At 21.9% G+C, this 21,285-nt stretch overlaps 1 protein-coding gene across 30 annotated transcripts in view; it reads left to right on the top strand.

Annotated features, from left to right (window-relative positions):
* LOC122509239 (microtubule-actin cross-linking factor 1) overlaps positions 1-21,285 on the top strand; it is a 323,170-nt gene that overhangs the window by 156,818 nt on the left and 145,067 nt on the right. For all 30 annotated transcript variants that reach the window (XM_043623133.1, XM_043623132.1, XM_043623140.1 and 27 more), the window contains one exon: positions 3,683-3,853. In XM_043623133.1, the coding sequence (XP_043479068.1) occupies positions 3,683-3,853 (171 nt within the window). The remainder of the gene's footprint in view (positions 1-3,682; positions 3,854-21,285) is intronic.

Genomic DNA, 21,285 nt, shown 5'->3' with positions numbered 1-21,285 from the left:
TATTTCTGAATTGAATTTTAGTAAAATTAGTAAAATTTACTTTAAAATTTGTGAAAATTCACAAAAAAAATGGGTAGAAATTCTATATAGTTCAAATTTTACTTTCGGAATAAATAAAAGTTACTTTGTATTTTTTTCCACACAGTAGAATATTTGGTAAATTTAGTCAAATGATAATTCTAATTTTTTTATTCACAATTTCCTAATTGAAAAATTTGGTTAAAGAAAAGTTAATAAATTGAAACTTTTTATTTTATCAGCATAAATTAATTAATTTTCTATTTATAAATTTATGAATTTAATCAATAAAATCAATGTGTTCAATTAAAATTGTGACAAATAATTTTTTTTATTCAGAACACTTTTCATTCCCAAGGTTTTTAATATATGAAAAATGTTATTTTTCATGGAAAGTGAAGGTAAAGTTGAAGTAACTGTATTTGTGTTCATAAAAATAGACATCAATAGACGAAGGTGAGAAATACCGTCAATTTGAATATATCCGCAAAAAAGGAATGTAAATGTTAACTCAGAAAATTAACAGCCATATAAAGGACTAAATCGCTAAAATTTCAGAAAATGAGTCATTTTTATTTATAATTATATGGCAATTAGCAATATTTATAATTCGTAAATGAATGTTCGGTTCAATGACAATTCTGTAAAATGTCAGTATTTTTATTTATTTTATTTACTTATTATTTATTTTATTTATATTCATTTTTATTCAAATTCATTCATACAATAAAAATTTGAAAAATGTTATTGTTTATATTATTATTAAATATTATTATTTTATTTAAAAAAGAAATTTTATTTAATTCATTATTAATTAAAATCATTATTTCTTTTATTCATAATCGAAATTTATTTTGCAATATTTTATTGTATATTATAATATTAAGCGAAATTTTCCAGCATACAAATTATTTGAAATGTTGATATTATAGTTTTCATAATTATTATTTATTATATTTTTTATACCCATGTGAAGGGATTTTAGAAAAATTTTCGGAACAAATCTGAAATTATTCTGGAAATGATTTTAAGAATTATTACTCTTTATATTTATTTTATAGTTATATAAATATATTTTTTTTATTTGAATTAAACGTATTATTTATTTTTTACATTATAATAATTACATCAGATTACAATTACGCTCGAATTAAAACGCCCATTTGTGAGTCTTCAGCTATTCATTGGCTATTTTTTCAAGGTCATAAAACAATGATTCAGTAGCCAAAATTCCTGTTTCCGGAATACTGTTCTTACTCTTACTTTACAAACAAAAACAAATAAATTAAATTTCCACCTTGAAGAAGAAAAAACTCGTAAATATTAAAATACGTTTATTAAAAAATATTAAATATCTCCAAGTTTTCTACTTTCATTAAAAAATTGTTATTGACAAATATTAACATTCATTAATATTTATAATATTTTTAGTGCCACAGAGAAACAAAGAAAAGGCTATAAAATTTTTTTGTATTTTCAAAAAAATTGTATTTTTTTCTTTGTTTTTTTTTGTAATGGCGACACAAATCATTAAATCGTTGTGGGTGAGGGAGAATAGGAGGGGAGGGAATTGAAATTGGCATTATTGGGAACAAACAAACTGGCAGTTAAATTGCAGTTAATTAACGTAACCATAAGTTTGTCCGTATAAGTCAGAATTTAATGGTGTTTGCTTGTTGGCAAACGATTTCAGAATATCCATTATAATTTTCCGTGGATTCGTTTTGAAATGAATATAGTGCAAGACTCAGAATGTAGTGAATCATTTATTTCCATTAAATTTTTACATATAATTTTAATGTATTTTTTTTGTTTTTTCATTTTTCATACGAAATCGAATATTTCTTTTATATATAAATTGAAAAAAATACTTTTTCACCTTTCGTTTATTTTGCTAAATTTTTAATTTAATCTAATTTTGAAATTAAGTTTAGAGAGTTTTTATTAAACGCAGTCTTTATTTAACCGAAAATTTCTATTTTACTCAATTTTACGTTTTTTTCATTTTTACTTTCAATTCCATTTTGTTCAAATTTTCATTTATACAGAAATTTTGGGTTTGATCTTGAAATTTCCATTAGGCCGAAATATACTTTGGTTAAATGAACATTTGGGAGCGTTCACAAATGATTTCACGCTTTTGGGGGTAGGGGGGGGGCTCTTACTAAACGTGACACAATGTATTTTTCTCATGTGAAATTGCAAAAATTGCGTGACAGGGGGTAGGGGGGGAGGGTCGAAAATCTCCAAAAATTGCGTGACATCATTTGTGAACGCTTCCTTTACAGTCTAAACTTTTTTTATTGAACAAAATTATCAATATGGATTTTTTTTCAATAGAATTAATCCTTCGACGAACTTTTATTTAGCAGAATTTGCAATTCAATTTTTTATTTTACCGAAATTTTATTAACAAAATTTTTTATTTAGCAAAACTTTAACTAAACTAAATTTCTCCTCAGTAGAAAGTTTTTGAAAATAAAGTTTTAATTACCAGATTTTCAAAATGATAAAATTTTATTTTTATCGCTAATTATTCATTTAGCCGAAAAAAAAATTGTTTCTAAAAACAAAAAAATTTAATTATAATAATATTTTAGATAAATAAAAATTTAATTAAACAACACTTAAACTGTTATTATTGAGCCAAATAAAATTTCAATCGACTGAGAATCATGATTCGGCTAAATGTATAATTATTATTGTAAAATTAATTGTCACTTTGGCTAAATTTAAACCTCTACTAACGATTTGAAAAATTTTCTCCTAATTAAAATTTACAATAACATTTAATTTGGCTAAATATATTATTAATTCGGCTAAATATTTTGTTAATGAGATTAAATAAAAATTTAGCTAAATCCATTCGTTATTTGGCTGAATATATTGTTAATTTGGCTATATAAATTTGTTAATTTCGCTTAATAAATTATTAATTCAGCTAAATAAAGTGTTAATTTGGCTTAATAGAAAATTGCTCTTAATGATTTGACAGAATTGTGTTCATTAAAAATTCTGCTAAATAAAATTCACACTAGTAATTAATTTGGCCAAATAAATTGTCAATTTCGCTGAACATACTGTTAATGTGGCTAAATAAAAAAATTCCTCTTAATCATATGTGATAAAATGGTACTTATTAAATATTCTGCTAAATGAAATTAACACTACTAATTAATTTGGCTAAATATATTGATAATTGGGCTAAATAAAAAATTAGTCTTAGATTAAAAATACAATTATCTACGGAATTGACATTTTCATGAATTAATTATGTGTGAAATCGTTAAATTCAATTTGATATAACCAATTACCCTATAAATCTAGAAATTTGCCTCAACATCTCTGACATTTTGACACGCATTCGTTTCCCCTGGCAGGTCAATTTTAATGATCGCATATCTAAATTATGATATGAAATTAAACTTACATTATCGAATTCAGTTTTTTTTGTCTCTATTTCAATTTCGAAAATTGTAATTTAATTTTTTTTCTATTTTACTTTCTACAACTATATTCTAAAAATGAAAGTAATTACTTATTTTATTCATTATCTTACTTTTTGGGTTCTTAATATGTATAGTTGAATTTTGCATATATATATTTATTTTATACAAGAAAAATAGTATTTCATAAAAATAATAATTTTTTCCCTCATTTTCAGCCTCGGGAAAGGGGTCGAATGCGTTTCCACATGCTGCAAAATGTGCAAATGGCACTTGACTTTCTTCGATACAAGAAAATCAAGTTGGTTAATATTCGAGCCGAGGATATTGTCGATGGCAATCCAAAATTGACTCTTGGTTTAATCTGGACCATCATTCTTCATTTCCAAGTAAGTCATTTATATGTGTATTTTTTTGAAAATTTTTCTATTTATTTTATTTTACACGAAAATCTAGTGTATAATTGAATTGAATCAATTGTTGAATTTTATAAATTTATAAGGAGACTGACTGAGAAAAAATGCGGAAGCAAAAAGTATTGGCTTGTTTCCAAAGAGCTGAAAAGTGAAAAAAAATAATAATGTGGAATTAAAAACAAAAGTGATTCAATATACTCGATACATAATTATAATTTTTATGATTAAATTTCATATCGCTTTTGACTTGATTCTTATTTTTTTCTTCTTTTCTCGTTATTTAACACGGTTTTCTTTATTTATTTTTATTTATTTTTCTGCTTTATTTTCTTTTCTTCTTTTCTTCTTTTTTCTCTTCTTTTTATTTTTTTAAAAGTATTTTCTTTTTATTGTGTTTCTTTTTCTTTTATTTTTTCTGGAATTTTACTTTTCATTCATACGGATTTTTTCATTTCGCTGACACATTCGAGTTTTTTTTTATTCTTACTGCTTCTTCATTTTGCTCTTACTTTTTTACTTTCTGTTTCTTCGTTTCTTTATTTTTTTCTGTGCTTTCTATTCTCTTCTTACGACTTTTTCATTTACATTTTTTTCTTTTTTTGTTTTCTTGTTTCTTTATATAATTTCTTCCTTTGTTTATTTCTTTTTTCTTCTTTTTATTTTCTTTTCTTTTTATGCAATTTTTTCATTCCTTTTTTTCGTATTCTTGTTTATTAATATAATTCCTTCTTTTGTTTTTTCTTCTTTTAATTTCCTTTTCTCTATATGCAATTTTTTCTTTCAATTTTCGTATTTTTGTTTCTTTTTTCTTTATATAATTTCTTTCTCTCTTTTCCTTCTTTTATCATCTTTTTATTTCTTTTTCTCTTTATGTAGTTTTCTTTTTTCTTTTTTTTCTCATTTTCTGAGTTTCTTTATATAAATTTTTTCCTTTCTTTTTTGTTCTTTTATATAATTTCTTTTTTTCCTTTTCTTCTTTTCTCGATATCTTTTATTTTCTTTTTTTCTATTAATTTTCTCAATAATCTTTTTAATCGATTTTCTCCCTCGATTTGTTTTTGAAGAAAATTCGGATTAATTTCTTTTTCGTGTTCTTTTTTCTTTTTCTGTTTTTCTTAATTCTTATTTTTCTCTGCTGTTTAAATGCGCCTGTGTTTCTCCTTCTAACATTCTTCTCTGCTTTAATTTCAAAGTTTCAAAGAGCAAGCATGCGGAAAAAACGCGACCTGTACTGGGAATCGAACTCGGGTCCAATTCTCATCTAAGTAAAGTACCTTAACCACTGAGCTACACAGGAACTCATGTTTACTTTGCACAATCAACAAACTAATCATTATATTTTCTTTCTTTTTTTATTTTTTGACCGTTTTTTTCCTATTTTTCATGAATTAATACCAAATATTAAAAATTCTACCTACAATTGTTAATTGTAGACACTAGAAAATAATTCTAAATAATGAAAAAATTAAAACTCGATTGAATATATATTATATAAATACGTTTGTATATGCGGAAGAAAAAATTGAAATTATTTCGTCAATATTTCTTCTACACTTGAAAAATGTCTTCACTTTGAAATGCAAGCACTTTATGAGAGAGTGAAGTGCACAAAAAAGGAATTGAGATCAACTAACCAAGTTACGTGTGCTTTTATCAATACATACAGTGTTCATGTTAGGTCACCGTATAATAACGGATCATCCAACTTGACAAGGTTCCTCCAAAGAATTTACGATTATCAAATAATTCAATCAAGCCTATCGACTCTTATATGTATTAATGTAGACAACATAAATTCGTACAAACAAAATTCTTAAATATCAAAATATTTGCTTTCAAATAAAAAATTTCATTATTTTGTTCATAAAAGGAATATTTTCATTTCATACAAAAACAAATTTTTTTTACAGACATATTTTATGTTGTAAATAATTCTGATAATGTAGCTAATGATTATTATATAATCCTAAAAAGTAAAAATATAAAAATATAATGATAAAGATAATAATAACAAATATAATAATGATAATAATGACAATAATAATGAGAATAGTAATAATATATATATTTTTTACTTATTTAAGAAATATATTTATAATAAATATAATAATAATAACAATAGTAGAAACAATGAGAATAAGGACAATGGCAAAAATATGAAAAGTTATAAAAATCATGAAATAATTTTCTTATTATAATAATTTCTTTATTGAAATTTATTTATTTATTTGAACAATACACGAGCCTATAAATTATTATAAATGTTATAATTTTATAATTATAAATATTATGATAATAGACATTATTAAATTACAATTATTAATTATAAATAATAATATTTAATATAAGCCCATATATTGACTGAATAAAAAATATAATATATTTAATGTATATTAATTCAATATTATACCTAATATTCAAAAAAGAAATAATTAAAAAAAGAAATGCAAAATAAATATAAAAAATTTAAATACCTGATAGGTATAATAATAGAAATAAAGATAATGGTAACTGAAGGGAAAAAGTATTGGTATGTCTACATTTAGAAAAATAATAATAAATAATCAAATGGCTTTTGACGTCACAATTATAATATTTTGATAAGATATCTAATGAATTTTTTTTCTTCCCTTTTTGCGCCGCAGAGATGGCGACGCAAGGTAAGTTTTCACACTCTCCCTTTTGTCCATATTGATTCTTGATAAGAATGAAAGAAAGAAAAATTGCATTTTTAGATTAAAAAAAAAATTTTCAAATTTACATTAATTTGTATAGTTACCTGTTTTATCGGTTATTGTTAAAATGCTAAATGAAAGATCACTGCAATATCGACTGCAGTGAAGGCGCGAGATGATATAAATTTAGTTACGACTTTCACAGATGGCGACATTGACAAGATCAAACGAAAAGCCTGAGTTACATTGAAAAAATGTACTTTTAAAAAGATTATTTTTTTTCGTGCCTTATGAATAATTTATCATTATTATTATTGCTATTATTATTTTTATTTTTTTTTTATTTCCCTTACAATATTCTTCTTACAATATTTTTTTTTATTTTTACCATTATTACTACTATTATTATTGTCATTGTTATTATTATAATTATTTTTTTTTATTGTAAGCCCGTATAATATTTAAATAAATAAATTTATTAATATTACTATTTTTTAGGCGTTATCAACAATATGTTTTAGTAACTTTTGTTTGTTTATAAATAAAATGATTTATTTATCATTTAAGTCTATAACAAGTTTTTTTTATTATAATATAAGAATAACACGAATCATAATGACAATAAGTTATTGTTATTATTATTTTATCAAATTATTATTATTCTCCGTTATTACTATTTTATCATTTATTTAAGCAATATACAGTACAGGTTTACAAAATTAGTTAAAATTTTTTTTAATTTTATTAAATAATAAAATAGTTTACATAAATCTACCGAGTGATAAAATGAGAAAATTACAATAAAATAGTTTAAAGTTGTTTCATTTTTATTCTTATGTTCATTGTTATTAATAGTATTGTTGTTGTCATTATTATTAATCAATTTTTATAAATAATTATATTATAAAATAAATTATACTTTAATAATTTGAATGTTATTTTAAATTATTATGCTTATATATTTTTATATAAGTTATTTTATTTATTTATTGAAGAATAAGAAAAATTAATGACAATTATTTGATAAAATAAATTAAAAAATATATATTTGTGTATAATTATAATATATTGTGTATTATAATTTGATATTATATATAAATATATAGCGAAGTTTGATGTGAATTTCCATTGTCGGTCAAGGTAGCAAACAGCAACGTCAGTAACTAGTAAATACCCACGCAAGACGTGCAATCCTAATGAATAAAAGTGTCGCAATGGTCCCACAATCCGTATTCGTGAAATTACTCTTGAACTTTCGTAAGATTCGTCACAAAAATAATAAGATTATGCTATCGATAATGTGTATTATTTCGAATCTATAAATTTTTGTTAAGCCAAAAAATTCCCATTACCTATATTTCTTATATGAAATTTTTCTTAAAATTTGTTGTTTTTTTATATATATTTCTAATTAAAGTTTATAAATCTTTAAAGTTTAATTTTTAATTTTTTCAAACAAAATTATTTAAACAAATTATTGAAAAAAAATTTCTAAAATATTATTTTTAAAAATTGTTTCAAAGCTACAAGTTTTATGTTTCATCTTTTTTTTATTAATCTTGTAGATTACTTGAGTAGCTAAATTTTTAACTAAAACTTTTGTATTCCTGATTTTATTATTTTGAACTCTCTAAATAATTAATTCATTTATTAATTAATTTGAATTACTGACTGACTTTTTCCTTTTGAATTAGTGAATTTTACTAATAATAATTAGTAATCTCTAATCTACTAATTAATAATTTCTATTAATTTATTAGTAAAATTTACTAATCAGTAATTTCTACTAATTAGTAACTGAATTTTAATAGTGACTGACATTTTGGATTTGAATTAGTAAATTTTACTAATAAATTAGTAGAAATTAATATTTATATGTAAAATTTACTAATTCAAAAGCAAAATTAGTAAAAATTACTATTTATTAGTCAAATTTACTAATTCAAAAACAAAATTAGTAGATATTACTATTTATAAGTAAAATTTACTAATTCAAAAGCAAAATTTATAAAAATTACTAATTATTATTAAAATTTATTAATTCAAAATCAAAAAGTCAGTCACTAATTCAAATTTTAAGTAAAAAAATTTAACTAATTAAAATTTAGAGAGTAACAATTTTATAAACAAAATAATAGCTAATTAGATATTGTAATAATTTTTTTTTTTTTTGAATTGCACGAATAATTCAGTGAATTGAAAAAAGTTGAAAAAAAATTGTTCCAGAAAAATTAAATAATTCATGAGAGACAACTTCATATTGTATATATATATATATAAATGATCATTCGCGTAAGCATAAGATTGATGTCGAAAACATTTGATTTCCCATATTTTCAATCACCAAATATGGATTTTTAATGAGATCTCGATCGATCTTGAATTTTTTTTCTCTCGTGGGCGATAAATATATATTTTGCAGCAGTGGGTGGTTCGTTGTACCATCTATTCATTTCTAAATCGATAATTGATCGAAGAAAATTATTATTCAATTTTGTTCCGGTTTCCGTACAGGAACTTGTGATTAAATATAGTACATAGATCGGAAAAAAATTATTTTTCATCAACTATTTACTGTCAGAAAAAATTAGATATAATTTTTATGAGTTAAAATCAGTTTTTATTCTAGATTTTGTAACATGAGTTTTTATGAGTTATAAAATTAATTTTTCTTCGATTATTTATAACATGAGTTATTTTTTTGTTTTTTTTAATTTATGAGTTAATTGTTCCTATATAGATTTCATGTAATCTTGCATCAAGTTTGCAATTATTTGTGTTAGAAATTTATGAGTTACTGATTATAAATGTATGAGTTTATGAATAATTAAAAATTTTAAAGTCTTCTAAGATTCATGAGTTATTTGAGAAAATTTGAAAATAATTGCTCAAATATATAAGTTCATGTGACAGCGATTTATGAGTTTTCAAAATTCAAGAGTCATGTAAAAAAACTTTATGAATATTTATTGTATACTTTATGAGTTGTGAACATAAATTTTATGAGTTATTGATTAATTATTAATTCTTAAATTTAAATTCTGGACTTTTATGAGTTTTATGAGTTTCAACAATAATTTTATAATGTATTTCATGAGATTTTTAAAAATTACTGCTTAATACGTATGAGTTACGAATTTATTTCTTTCTGCATAGTAAATTTTACAAAAAAAAAAAGAGTTTAAATGGTTTGACAATATTTAGTACATAAAAAATCACTTCTTGAATAAAAGTAACTGAAAATTGAAAATATGAATAAAATTGAAATTCATCTGCAAAGAAAATGTGTCAAATGTGATAATCTCATGAAAGAAGTTCATTCTCATTGAAGCAATAATTAACTTCTTGTTTTTTGTATGACTTTTGTAATTAACATACAAAAGTAACTCAACAAATGTTTTTTTTTCTTTTGCAAGTACTAAAAGTCATGCACTTTGAATTCAGAGAAATTTATGCATTTTTAATTAATGTAAATTTTCTTTTAATTCTATTTTTAACTATAATGTGTGAATTTAGTTTTTAACTATATATTTGAATTTAATGGTTACCTTAATTTTTACAAATTGAAGAAAAAGTATTATAATTGTTTTCAACTGAAATAATTTTTAATTCAGATTTTTAGAATTTTTTTATTGCACCTACTTTATTTAATTTTGCGATTGCTTTTCCATTATTAGTGATTGGTCCGAGTGGAGACGCCTACATCATTTCATTCGCTCTTCCTCAAGGTCATCCAAACGATAGCCAATCATAGACTCATGACCTTGAAAATGAGCCAATAAAATGAAGAGGGAGTACCACGTGGGCGTTCCCATTCAGAATTTACGAACCAAAATACAAACGCGGTTATTATTTTATTTAACACAAAATAAACTTGTTAATTATTTAATGAAATATTTTATTTTTCGATGAAAAGTATTGAAAGAATGCAAATAAAAATTCATTTTTAAATATTTTTATTTATTGTTTAAATTTTCTTAGGTATTTTTTTTAATAATTTACATATACATATAATATAGTTACTGTTAATTAACTACTAATTAAATTTAGTAAGATATTTATTTATTTACATATCTATAGTATGCACAGTTTTTTCTATTCTACAAATCACAGTATCCTTTTTCCGCACCTCGATCATATTTCACATTTCGTATTAGATTCCATATAATCCACTCTGACATGTGCTAACTTGGTTATTGCCGATCGATTGGTGAATGACTTGGATAGACTTTTGCTTTGGGTGAACGCACTTCATTAAAAAAAAACTAAATTCACCGGCAGACAATGAAAAATTTAAAGTAAATAATTTTTTCCTTTATTTATAACTGAAAAAAAATGTTAACTAACAAATTTCGATAAAAGTCAATTATAATTGATATGTTGATTAAAATTGTTATTATTTAAACAATTATTTTTCAATTTTATACTAAAATGAATATTCAGACAATTTCAATTTTCTATTTATTAGTTATTTACAATTAACAAATAATTCATTAATAATAACTAAATAAGTTAATAATGAATTTTAATAAAAATAAGATTGTAACCCGTTAAATAATAATAGTAATAATAGTTATATTAACATAAATAATTAAATTTCAATTTTAAATAAATTTAATTAGAAATTTTATTGAACTTTATTTCTTGAAAAATTTTAATTCAATTTCTTTTTAAATTAATTGAATTTTTTAATATATATATATTTAATTATTAAAAATAATATTGCGATGTAGAAAAGAATTCTATGAATATTATTAAAAATAATTGATTTAGAGAAGAATTTTAGTTAAGAACTCTTAAAGAATAATTGAATTTTGAAAAAAGTAGCAAATAATAGAAATTTTTCTAGAAATAATTGAATTTTGAAAAGGTTTAAAATTAAAATCTTTGAAAATCTGTATTTTTAATACATTTCAATTAACAATTCTGTACAACTAATTTTTTTTGACAAAAATTTTAATCCTTTTTTTTAAATTATTTGAATTTTTTTATTTTTCAATATGTATTTAATTGAAGAATTTCCAAATAATCGAAATTTAGTAAAATTTGAATTGTAAACAAGTGTACTGGAAAATTAATTTAGGTGATCTTTCTTTATTCTTTGAATAATTGAATTCTTAAAGAACTTTGTCAAAAATTATATTGATTTAGAGAATTTTAGTTAAAAATTCCAAAAAATTGAATTGAAATCATGAAAATAATTTTGAAGGTGTTTGAGTAGCAATTTTTGTAATTACTATTAAATTTTAAAGGGTTTGAAGTTTAAACATTTTTTTGAAAATCTCAATTTATATGAAAAAAGTCAAAATTTAGTCTGGAAATCAGAGAAAAACAAAATTAAATTTTTGTGGCAACCTAAAAATATTAATTTTTATTTATGTTGTTTAGTAGGTTTTTCTTAATTTATTAGCAACTGAATGCAATTTTTGGGATTGTGCCAAAAAAAAATAGTTAAAAGAAAAATTGTCATTTTTTCCTCGTTTTGTAGTTTCTATAATATTATTATTCTTCATCAGGTAAATGTTATTGTTCTCATCAGAAATGGGCCTCGTATCTCGAATTTAAAGAAGAAAAATATGTTGACATTGTAGAATATATGTCTGTTTTTATTTTATTTATTTTTTTGAAATGCAAAATGCGTAGGAACGACCCTTTTTTATATAAATGATTTGGTCAGAATGCTTATTCGAACTTCGCAATAATATTATCATGTGACTCCCACGTAATTATTCAGGAGATTCAAACGCCATTTGGATATGGAATGCCCCCCTTTTTCTTATGTCGATATCTATAAGCACGATTCTTGCCATTCTCAAGATATACATATATAATAAAAGTGACGTTACCACTGTGGTGACATCATTGTTTGGAATAATCAAAGAGAGACTCTCTTGTCATTCCGAATCAAAAACCTCACCTGTCTCGCAATTGTATTATTGTCTCTCGTTCCATTTTAAGAAGGTGACAGATTTAGTTTCCTTTTTTCTTTGTCTCCTTCCTTCGCTTTTTCGTTATTGTTTTTTTTCACTTATTTCCATCAGCTATTTTTGTCACTACAAAAATATTTTTTTCGTTTTTGGAAGGATTAATTTTTTTTTTTTTTTTTTTGTTAAAATTGAAGATTAAATTTTTGCCTTTAGTGTAAAAGAACTATGTTTGTTGATTTATTATTCTTTCATTTTTTATTTAAAACACAGTTTTTTTTAAAGATATCAAATTGAGACCGTCTCAATTTGATATCCTTAGAAAAACTGTGTTTTGAATATTGAAAATTCGTTGCCTAACTTCTGCTGTTTTGTAAAAGGTGTTTTATATCAATTAAGTAATTGAAAATTTATGATCGGTTAGATTTTTTTGGCACCTTCATTGAGGATTTGCGTTAGATACGTGGCGTAAAGCATTAGATTAGAATAGTAGGGTCTAGTGTTCGAATCTCGTCATCAACGCTTTTTAAATTAATTATTAATTTGCGAAATTTACTATAAATAATGAAATTGTTTATAATTCGAATTGATAATTTGTTTACAATCAATTTTTTTATAATTTGAATTTAGAGTTTGTTTATAATAAATTGTGTTTATAACAAATCTGTTATTAAATAGTGAATTTATTTTGTATTTTTTATAACAAGAATTTCGAATTTGTTTATAATTTTGTTTATAATTTGAATTTAGAATTTATTTATAATAAATTTGTTTTTAACAAATCTGTTATTTAATGTCAAAATTCATTTTTTATTTATTTTTAACGGCAATTTAGAATTTATTTATAATTTGAACTTAGAATTTGTTTATAATTTGAATTTAGAATTTGTTTATAAGTTTCCTTATAATTCGAATTTAGAATATGTTTATAATTTCAATTTATCATTCGTTTGTGATAAATTTGTCTATAATTCGAATTTAGAATTTGTTTACAATTTTGTTTTTAACTAAAATCGATAAATTGTTTATAATTTCAATTTATAATTTTATTTATGATAAATTTGGTTACAATATTTTGGTTTTAACTGAAATTTAGAATTTGTTTACAATTTTGGTATTAACTAAAATTTAGAATTTGTTTACAATTTTAGTTTTAACAAAAATTTAGAATTTGTTTATAATTTTATTCATAATTTGAATTGATAATTTGTTAATAATAAATGTCTTTATAATTCGAATTTAGAATTTGGTTACAATAACATTATTTATAATTCAAATTTAGAATTTGTTTATGACAAATCTGTTATTTAATGTAAAAATTCATTTTTATTTATTTATAACATGAATTTTGAATTTGTTTATTATGTAAACTTAGAATTTGTTTATAATTTGAATTTAGGATTTGTTTACAATTTTGTTTTTAACTAAAATCTATAATTTGTTTATAATTTCAATTTATAATTTGTTGATGATAAATTTATTTATAATTCAAATTTAAAAATTTGTTTCTAATTCCAATTTAGAATTTGTTTACAATTTTGGTTTTAACTAAAATTTAGAATTTGTTTACAATTTTGGTTATAACTAAAATTTAGAATTTGTTTATAACAAATTTTTTTTATGACAAATCTGTTATTTAATGTAAAAATTCATTTTTATTTATTTATAACATGAATTTTTGAATTTGTTTATTATAGGAAGATAGAATTTGTTTATAATTTGAATTTAGAATTTGTTTATTTTTGAATTTGTTCGTAATAAATTTGTTTATAATTTAAATATCGAATTTGTTGTCAATAAATTTGTTTATAGATAGAATTTGAATTTGTTTATAATAAATTTGTTTAAAATTTGACTTTATAAGTGGTTCATAATAAGTAAACAAATTATTGATAAAATAATAATATATTAGTGTATCAAATAATATAATTTCTGCTTATATTAATTTAATTTTTGATTAGCATAAAAATTTTTACGAAAATACATCAAGAAATAAAGTATTTTTTGTTATTGATTTAATTGAAATCGACATTTTTGTATAGCTATATGATAAATAATCTTCGCGACAGGTTCGACATGTTTTTTTTGTTATTATCCTTTACACGTTTGTGCCCACGCGTAAAAGTGACGTTTCTGAAGCACACTTGAAATTCTTAAAGAGAGTCACAAACATCTTGCGATTCGATATTAATTTATTATTCAAGTCGATTCAAGTAACATTGATTTTGATTTCTGTAGGTCGATCGACATTCTCAAGGGAAATAATAAATATACATAGGTATATTTTTCCAGTTTCACATCAAATAAAAATATAATTTTCCTTTAATTCATATTTAAAAAATTTTTTTTGAAAAATTGTTTATATACTTCTTTTTTTTTTATTATCAACAAAATTATTATAAACAAAAAAAATAAATTATAGCAATATAACATTCCATTATCATTATCATTTCGTTAATTTAAATTAATGATTTATTAAGTTTATTATTAATTTTAATCTTGATATTTTATTACAATTAATTGATTATTAAATATTAGTTTTTAAATGAAAATAAACATGAATTAATGCAAAGTGGAGAACTGGAATTTTAATTATAAATGTGAATATGCAATTAATATTAGTTTATCTTTTATTGAAGATGATTTCTAAATCGAGTTTCTTCATCTCGTGAAGTGGAGATCCCGTTTCACTTATCTTCCGTATTCCCCAGAATCCGCTATAGTTCATCTTAACAGATTTATTTCTTTTTTATTTATATACATACATATACTGCATTTCAAATTATATTATTTCCTTTTTTTCAAATTAAAAGTTATGCATAAAAATAATATAACAGTAATGATAGGAATATAATAATATATTTTAAAACAAAAATATTATTCAAATTAAAAAAATTGTCTTTTAATTCCTGACATCTGACGATTAAATAAATAGCGCGAAATTCAAATTTGTAATCCAGATATTTTTTTTTACTACCATTTCCGTGAATTTCGAAATGGTCTCAACGCTTTAAGACCGTAAATATAATTTTCCCTAACAATTTCTATTCGAAAATAAATCTTACAGTTTTCAAGGTTAATCCCTATTTTCGAAATTCACGATTCAATTTCTTTTTATTATAATTAAAATTTTAAAAAATAAACAATAATTGGCTATAAATAAACGTGAACGCGACAAGATTATATTTTTAAAGAAAAATGTCTATTTTTTTCTTCTCTTCTTCATCCTTTAAAGTAAACGTTAAATTTTTGCTCGTCTCTCATTCAACTCACAGAATTTAAACAATGTTTCGTCTAAAGAAGAAAAATATTTGCCGAAGCAATATTTTTGTCTCGAAAACCTGATAAAATGGTTAAACATAGTTCACTATTATTTTTCACATTCTTTGTATGAATTACAAGGATACATAATTTTGTAACCGACAAAATTAGAAGATAAAAAGTAAAAGTAAATTTACTCGGAGAATTTTTTTCTTAAATCTTTTCTTAGTTCAATTTATAATCGCGACTTCATGAGTTATTTATTATTATTATTATTATAAAGTTATTTTATTAATGTTATCATTATTTTTTATTACTTTTTTTAAATTCTTTTTCGTTTCTTTATATTGTCATTTTATGTCTTATTACCTTGTTTTTTTGTTATTAATGTTTAATATTATTTTTATTTTTCTTAACGCAGTTATTATTATTTTTTAATATCAACTTCAATTTTTGAATAATTTTAAATTCAAGATTAAAAAAACTTATTTTATTAACTACTTAACGAATTAACTAATTAATTATTTTTTTCAAAAACTTTAATAAAATTCTTTGCAATGCCTACAATTTTAATAAAATTTCTGCAAAGAATTCAACACTATCTAAAAAAAAATAAATTAATAAAATTCTTTCTAGAAATTCAATTATTTTTGAAAATATCAATAAAACTCATCGAAAGAATTTAATTCTTTAAAAAAATTCAATTTATTTTTATAAATTTTAATAAACTTTTCCTCAAGAATTAAATTATTTTCATAAATAAAAAAATTCTTCACATGATTTCAATTATTTTTAAAATCTATAATTTTAATATACAATAATTTCTCGAAATAATTGGATTATTTTAAAAAACTTTAATAAAATTCTTCTTAGAAATTCAATTATTTTTAGAAATACCAATACAATTCTTTAAAAGAGTTCAATTATTTTCAAAAACTTCATTACAATTTTCTGAAACAATTTAATTTATTTCTATAAATTTTAAAATAATAAAATAAAATAATAAAATTCTTCATATAATTTCAATTATTTTCAAAATTTACATTTTTAATAAAATTTCTTCAAAGAGTTATATTTGAATATTAAAGAAAAATTTGACAAATTTCTTTGTAAGAATTCAAATATTTTGAATTATAGTTTTTATGAAATTCATCGATAGAATGTAATTATTTTCAAAAATTTCAAAATTTCAAAAGCTACAAAAATTATTACATTATTTAAACGAAAATATATTATCTTTTAAAATTAAAAACAATCCACTTACATATTAACGCAAAATTATTAAAAATAATATAATTTCTAAATTTACAAAATTAAATTATGATTCTTAATTCGAAATAATTTTGTTTCAAATTTGTTGTCATTATTTCATCTTCAAAACATAAAAATTAGACTTTCATTATTTTTATAAATCAAAGTTTTCCAAAAAAGGAAAATCATTAAAAAAAATTAGGAAAAAGAGAAACAAAAACTATTATTTATTATTATTCATTATTACTTTCTTGTTATTATTTACTATTTTTTCTTCTGTTTTTTAAATTATTTTTATTAATATTATTGTGATTTATAACAATTATTCAATTTTTATGTCTATAATGTTTAAACAGAAATTTAATGAATTAATGAAGAATTTAATTAAATTTTGAAGATTTTTCACCTGTAAGTAAGTAAAGCTTGTACCTGTAATTAGTATTTTTGTGCACAGGAAGTCGTTGAGCTATTAAATAGCTACAGGTACGATGACTTCATATCCGGTCTGCAATCTCAGTATGTTCTTATTGTGTGTGGCATCTCTTCACGTTTCGAGATCACTAAGAAGGTTTTTTTTCTGTTTTTTTTTATTTTTCTGAATTTCTTCCCATGTCCCTCACATATTACAATACATGAGGGACTTTAATTACAATAAAAATTGTATTTTTGACGTGTTTTTCTTTTTTTGTTAAATTGCATTGAATTATAAATTATCAGTTTTTTCTTACATTTAGAAACAAGGAACTGACTTTTTTTTTTGATAATTGACAACTGTAGAAATGTGAATTAAAATGGGTATAAAAGAGAAGAAAAACAGGGTCTTTATATAATAACGTTTTAGATAATGTGAAATCTTAGTGCTTATCGGGAAAAGTACATATACCAAAATTGACTCGATGATTTCTATTTTTTATGTTTAGAGAAAAAAAAGGAAAATGTAGTTAGCTCAAAGTGACCAGAGTATTGAGTTAAAAAATTTATTTACACTAAATGATTACATAAAAGTAACTTTGTTAGGGAAAAGTGTAAATTTCTCTTTTTTACACGTTCTCCACTAACTGTTGATTTTATTCTCTTTCGCAAAAAAAAATATCAAGAATTTTTCTCTAAAACGAGTATTTTCAGTTTCATTTTGTTTCTTGGAATTTGTTTTATAAACAAATTAGCGATGCAAATTTCGTTTTTTTTAAAGAATTTAATGATTTACGTTATATGTTTAATGAGTTACATTATGTGTTTAAGGAGCTAAAAGATACAAAATATATTTGTGCAAAAAAAAAACTATTCAAAATTATAAATTCAACAATTTTTGAATTTATTTTTTAATATTATTTGTAAAAAATCTGTGAAAAAGTTCTAATTTATATTTATATTTAATCGGGGAATGCATAAATAATGTTTTATTTCTCGTATAAGGGTTACAAAAGATACTTTAATTCCCTAGGGTTTAAAACATCCTTTTTTTCTACGGTTACGAAAAAAATTTCTCCCTAGAATTGGATAAAGTTCCTTTTCTACCTACGTTGACAAAAAGTATTATTACTCCCTAGGGTTGAAAGAAGTTTCTTTTTTACATACGTTGACAAAAAGTATTTTTACGCCCTAGGGTTGAAAGAAGTTCCTTTTTTACCTACGTTGACAAAAAGTATTTTTACTTCCTAGGGTTGAAAGAAGTTTCTTTTTTACCTACGTTGACAAAAAGTATTTTTACTCCCTAGGGTTGAAAGAAGTTCCTTTTCTACCTAGGTTTACGAAAAAGATATTTTGCTCCCTAGGTTCAAAAACTACATCTTTTTCTCCCTGAATATAAAAAAGTTATTTCACTACTCAGAGACAAAAAAGAAGATAATTTTTAATCTTTCAAATTACCATCTTCCCGTTATAGTTAATATCCTTTCAAATGGAGAGGAAATAATTTGTCATCACTTTTGCATCAAGCATCAATAAGACTGAAAGACCAAAACCGCAAACGATGAAAGAAATTTCCGTTCAATTTTTTTTCCTTTTCTTTATTTTTGAAAAAAATAATTCTCCTGCTCTCTCGATCTCATGTAATGCGTCTCACGATAAGAAGTCGTTATTCTCGTTACTGCCTCAAAGTAGAGAGGAGTTTTATCTATAGACCTTTATCAAGATCCTTCCTCTCAAACATTAAGTATATGCTTTTTCAGTGTGTACTTTACCCGGAAAGAAAAATAAGAAAGAGAAAAGGAAGCGCTTCACACTACATTGTACCAACTCGAGCAATTTCCTTACGCGCTTTGACCTTTCTCACTTTTTTATTATTATTGTATTCTTCTAGTTTCAATCATTTATTTCTAGTTTGATGGAAAAAATGTTTAATCAAATTGGTTTTTTTAAAGAATATCAGAAAAACAAGTTTTATAATGTTTGACCTAAATTTTGGGGTTATATCCTCAAAATAGTTTTGACCTAAAATTTAAAGATTTTTTGATGACCTTTTTTCATATTTATACTGATCTAAATTTTAGGTCTTTATTCGCTTGCTTTTAATATTCGTTTATCTAAAATTTAAATTATTTACACCTTCAACTATTTACAACTTCTGAAACTTGAAAAATCCTTTGAATTAAATTATGAGTTTTTCTTCCTTATCTGCGAATTTTAACTTTAATTAAAAGGGTAGGTTTACACTGTGGCCTATGACTTGTTACGTCAATTCTAAAGTCACGTCTTCCTTCTTCTCTATATGAAACAATTTATCTTATAAGTTATTTCTTTTAGAAATCATTATTTTTAATCTTTTCTTTTATTTTCAAAAGTTTGACCCTACCTTCAATGAGGTAATGCTTTCCTTTTGACCTACAAATGACCTAAGTTTTGAGATTTTACTAGGTACCATTTTTAAATTAATAAATTTTTTAAAATTTATGAAAGTTTTGGAAATATCGAACAACATCTCCTCGATATATTTTTAAATTTGTTTTATAGTCAAATTCTTTAAAAGTCTTATTTTTTTCTCTTTAAATTCTTTAAATTTTTTGGACCTAAAAACATTATAGAATAATAATTACTAAGAACCATTCAATAAATGAAATTGGTTGTCATAAATATTAAGCCACATTTTTGTTTTTAAACATTTTTTTAATAACAATAAGTACCTATTAAAAAAATCATACAATCGTATACAAATTTTTTTTAGCTTCATTAATTAAGAAAATTAATCACAAAACCTATTAAAATAATGTTTAACTGTTTCTGATTTATGAAAAAAAAGTATAACAATTTATTGAATTGTTTAAACAATTATTTATTGTTATTTTTTTCACAAACTGTACTGAGGATTGGAAATTTCTAGTTTTTTCTCAATTGTACAATTTTTCAGAAAATAATATCTACTAATGATAAAAAATAATTTATAATTTATTTATTAAATTGTTTAAACAATTAATTGTTATTTTTTTATAAATTGTACTTAGGGTTAGAAATTTCTCGTTTTTTCTCAATTGTGCAATTTTTTATTAGTAAAATATCTACTGATGATAAAAAAAAATAATTTATTTTAAAACTGTTTAAATAATATATTGTTTTCATTTTTTTCATAAAGTGCACTTAGGGCTAGAAATTTATAATTTTTTCTAAATACAAACAATTGAAAAATTAACAAAATAAATTGTTTAAATTATTAATTTGTAATTTTTCTTTGATACTTGAATGTTGTAGTTACAAGAAAATGCACAATACAGAAAAAAATGGAAATTTCTAGTCCTACGTACAGTTTACGACAAAAATAATAACAATTAATTGTTTAAACAATTTTTTAATAAATAATTTTTTATTTTTTATCGTCAGTAAATATTTTGCTAATGAAAAATTATACGATTGAGAAGAAACTAGTAATTTCTAGCCCTAAGTACAGTTTATAAAAAGAAAATAAAAACAATTAATTGTTTAAACAATGTTTAATTAAATTATTTTTTATTATTAGTAGATGTTTTACTCATAACAAATTGCACAGTTGAGAAAAAACTAGGAATTTCCAGCCCTAATTACAATTTATAAAAAAATAACAACATTTAATTGTTTAAACAATTTAATACATTGTTATACTTTTTTTTCATAAATCAGGAACACTTAAACATAATTTTAATAGGTTTTTTTGATTAATTTTCTTAATTAATGAAGCTAATAAAAATATGTTTTACTATTTTTTTAATAATTATTGTTATTAAAAAAAGTGTTTAAAATAAAAAATTCAAAAATCGGACTTGAGAGATCCATATAGAGAATTTAATTACGAAGATTTAGAAAAAAGGAAAATCATTTTGGTCAA

This window comes from Leptopilina heterotoma, unplaced genomic scaffold (assembly GCF_015476425.1).
Source record: "Leptopilina heterotoma isolate Lh14 unplaced genomic scaffold, ASM1547642v1 Lhet_6, whole genome shotgun sequence".
NCBI lineage: Eukaryota > Metazoa > Arthropoda > Insecta > Hymenoptera > Figitidae > Leptopilina > Leptopilina heterotoma.
Note: the sequence above shows the minus strand (reverse complement) of the source record. Positions and strands in the feature narration are given on the sequence as shown.